This window comes from Bidens hawaiensis, unplaced genomic scaffold, assembly GCF_021521415.1.
Source record: "Bidens hawaiensis isolate Kalapana, Puna unplaced genomic scaffold, B.hawaiensis_p1.1 tig00015613_1, whole genome shotgun sequence".
NCBI classification, from domain to species: Eukaryota; Viridiplantae; Streptophyta; class Magnoliopsida; order Asterales; family Asteraceae; genus Bidens; species Bidens hawaiensis.
In genome coordinates this window covers 119,735-122,990 of record NW_027492397.1, presented here as the reverse complement: position 1 = coordinate 122,990, position 3,256 = coordinate 119,735, and the positions used below count along the sequence as shown (strand labels likewise).

At 34.0% G+C, this 3,256-nt stretch overlaps 1 protein-coding gene across 1 annotated transcript; it reads right to left on the bottom strand.

Moving 5' to 3' along the window:
- Positions 1 to 1,432: 1,432 nt before the first annotated feature.
- On the bottom strand, positions 1,433 to 2,490 carry LOC143549513 (DNA replication licensing factor MCM4-like). The gene is made up of 6 exons (XM_077040411.1): positions 2,467 to 2,490; positions 2,287 to 2,394; positions 2,023 to 2,182; positions 1,804 to 1,940; positions 1,654 to 1,707; positions 1,433 to 1,583 (listed from the first exon to the last, which is right to left on the bottom strand). Exons 1-6 carry the CDS (start codon positions 2,488 to 2,490, stop codon positions 1,509 to 1,511), a joined length of 558 nt encoding a protein of 185 aa, XP_076896526.1. The 3' UTR covers positions 1,433 to 1,508.
- Positions 2,491 to 3,256: the final 766 nt, after the last annotated feature.

Genomic DNA, 3,256 nt, shown 5'->3' with positions numbered 1-3,256 from the left:
TAATAAAATTGAAATGAGTAATACTAGTAAACGAGGATTCGTTAATCAACATATTTTGTATTCCGCAAATCTAAGGTTGGTTTCTTTACATGTTTTGCAATTGATTAAGTTCGTATACTAAGTACGAACATTCAATTTGACTCGATCATTGTTCACGTGTGATGTTTATTAATTTATTTTGGGGTTATTTTTTAAGTTGAAGTTGTTTTTATACGGAATTACAGTGCAAACTATTCAACTTGGTTTAACCTTTCTGTATATCCCGGTTGTACTGTTTTTAAATTAAGTTCAGTATGAGTAAAATACTGGTTTTAAAAGGTTCCAACGACCTGTTGTATAGGAAACAATAATAATAATAATAATAACAATAATAATAATAATAATAATAATAATAGTTGTTCAAGAAATACTCTCATTATCATTACTTAGAGCATTCTTATCCCATCCACCATCTTTAACCTCATAATTTAACAAAAATTCACTACTTTTTAAAATATGCCTCTCATTTTAAAAAACACCACACATCCTAACCTCTATATTTATCTCTACATTCTTTTTTTATTATTTTTTTCTCTTTCAATTCATTTACAATTTTAACTAAAGACTATTTTGTCTTATTATACTTTTCGTCTAAAATAATTCTAATAATCTTCAGAAAAATTGCGTTAAACGTTATGCAAGCCTAAAGTCGGCTCGAACTCATATAGTATATTAAACCAAACATTATAATCGATATGCGTTTAAATTTCTTCGTAGGTCCCAATTAACTTCATCCAAAATAGCACTTCATTGAACAACGCTTCAACTGAGTTCCATTTAGGGATGAGCTTGGTACTGTACCGGTACCAAAAATATCGATTCCGAAAATCGCGAATTCTTGGTACCGGTATCGAAATATTCGGTTCGGTACTGGTACGGTACCGGGATAATACCGGTACCGAAGGTAAAAATTCGTGAAATACCGGTTCCGGTACCGTAACGATCCCGAAAGTCGAAACTTTAGTACTGATTCAGTAGTAGTACCGAATTTGCTCATCCTTAGTTCCATTTATTATGTTGACTTTGACCCGTTTGCAAATTCGCAGCAAACTTGACCTCCAATAAACCAAACAGTTCGCAGCAAATTCCCAATTAACTTCATCCAAAATAGATTAAAGTCTACTTGACCGATCCAAACATGCCATACACCATTTGTAGCCAACTGATGCGAAAATATTGCACTGTAACGCGAAAAGAAGCTTTACTAAACTGCACTTGTAATTATGAACTACTCGTATTAGCCTTCTAAAAATCTATAACCTGCTGCCAATACTGAGGTTAAACCATGCAGCAAATCCGAACACCTTTCATCTCATACACAAGCATTTCTAACTAACATCACACATATAATGTCAAAGCGTTCAACATATATATAACCCAAAAGTACACAAATGTCGCAATACTCCGTCTTGATGTTAATAAGCATACAATCTCTAGAACTTTTGTATGAAGCGGATATTAGCCTTTGCTCATACTCTTGTTACACTATCACCGCGGACATCCACCAACAACTCACCTGCAAGAGTACCAAGTGCATTTCGCAACTGCCAAAAAAAAAAAATCTTAGGAGATGTTTAAAATAGTCCTGCTCAAGAAAAACAGAGCGACACTTACATCGTTAAGATGCAACTCAGCAATCTCGCTACGCTGCTTCAACTCTTCAAGCAGCTGTAGAGTAATTATGGTTTTCATATTAAATATTAATGCTTAATAACAATAAATAAGCTAACTGAAATATAAAAATAAAAATAAAAAAAGGCGCACCTCAACCATACGAATAGATGGACCTCCTTGTTGCAGCCTTTCCATAATAATGTTGCGAGTCAACGCAACCAAATTGTCTCTTTTCATTCTTTCGCTTGAAGAGACACCAGTAGTAATCAGGTCCATGTCAATGGTTCCTGTTAAGAAAACATCTTTATCAGTTACCTAACTAATTAACCAACTAACATGTATTTTGTTTTATCTTGTTTGAATGCTTACCAGTGGCAGGATCGGTTGCAGACTGCTGCAATGCAACTTCTAGAAGCCTAAAAGCCTCAACAACATCTTTCTTTTCAACCTCTTCTGAAAAGCGAACGCGGGCCAAAGCCTCGCTGAGGCGCATAACGCTCTCAAGTTGTCTAGGAGTAGCTGTAATCACCTGTTGATTCAAAGTTTAGCAAAATTTAACGACTTTTTTCGATTCGGCCTGTTTGAAAAAAAAAAGTTACAAAAAAATTGTAATGAAGTATAACAATTAACAACCTTTTTACTACTTCCTGGAAGTATAACAATTAACAACCGAATTTGCTCATCCCTAGTTCCATTTATTATGTTGACTTTGACCCGTTGCAAATTCGCAGCAAACTTGACCTCCAATAAACCAAACAGTTCGCAGCAAATTCCCAATTAACTTCATCCAAAATAGATTAAAGTCTACTTGACCGTTCCAAACATGCCATACACCATTTGTAGCCAACTGATGCGAAAATATTGCACTGTAACGTGAAAAGAAGCTTCACTAAACTGCACTTGTAATTATGAACTACTCGTATTAGCCTTCTAAAAATCTATAACCTGCTGCCAATACTGAAGGTAAATAAAATACCAAAATTACCCTTAGGGTTACTATGTTGGCTTAAAAATCAAAATTACAAAATACCAAGAATGATGTTATCTTTTGTATATCAGATACTTGTGTCATCATCATGCCACCAAAAAGAAAAATTGGAACTAGCATACCAACTTATCTGAAACAACAATAAGCAAACCATAACAATCTCCATCCAATTTTAAAACATAACTTCAAAATATATTCACATGGCTTTTGTCCAATAAATTCTTGTCCACATGCTTGTACACAATACAAACAAATCACAGCTGTAATCCAAAGACCAATGCACTAGCAGGTAATGCAATACAAAAGAAACAATTACATGAACATATAGAACAACAAGAGCTGCAGAATGATATTGATGTCCCCTTAACTTGTCACACAGTTTAACAAAATTGCAGCTTATAGCACATTAATTTGAAGCAACCACACACCCAAACAAAACACACACATTAAATTGCAACCTAAAGCACATTGATTTCAAACAAAACAACATTTCAACAACCTTTAATTAAAAACAAAATAAGTCCAGCATCCACAAGGCCAGAAGGCTATGAATTCATGAAACCCAAAAAATATAAAAGTATAAGGTTAGACAATGCCAAAAAAAATCTGTTCTTA

Excerpts from the sequence above, each read along its gene's own strand:
- LOC143549513 (XM_077040411.1), bottom strand. The coding sequence starts at position 2,490 with ATGGTGTATGGCATGTTTGGAACG. Across the intron at positions 1,708-1,803 it reads CATCTATTCGTATGGTTGAG|CTGCTTGAAGAGTTGAAGCA; the intron begins GTGCGCCTTTTT and ends ATTACTCTACAG. Across the intron at positions 1,584-1,653 it reads CTGAGTTGCATCTTAACGAT|TTGCGAAATGCACTTGGTAC; the intron begins GTAAGTGTCGCT and ends TTTTTTTGGCAG.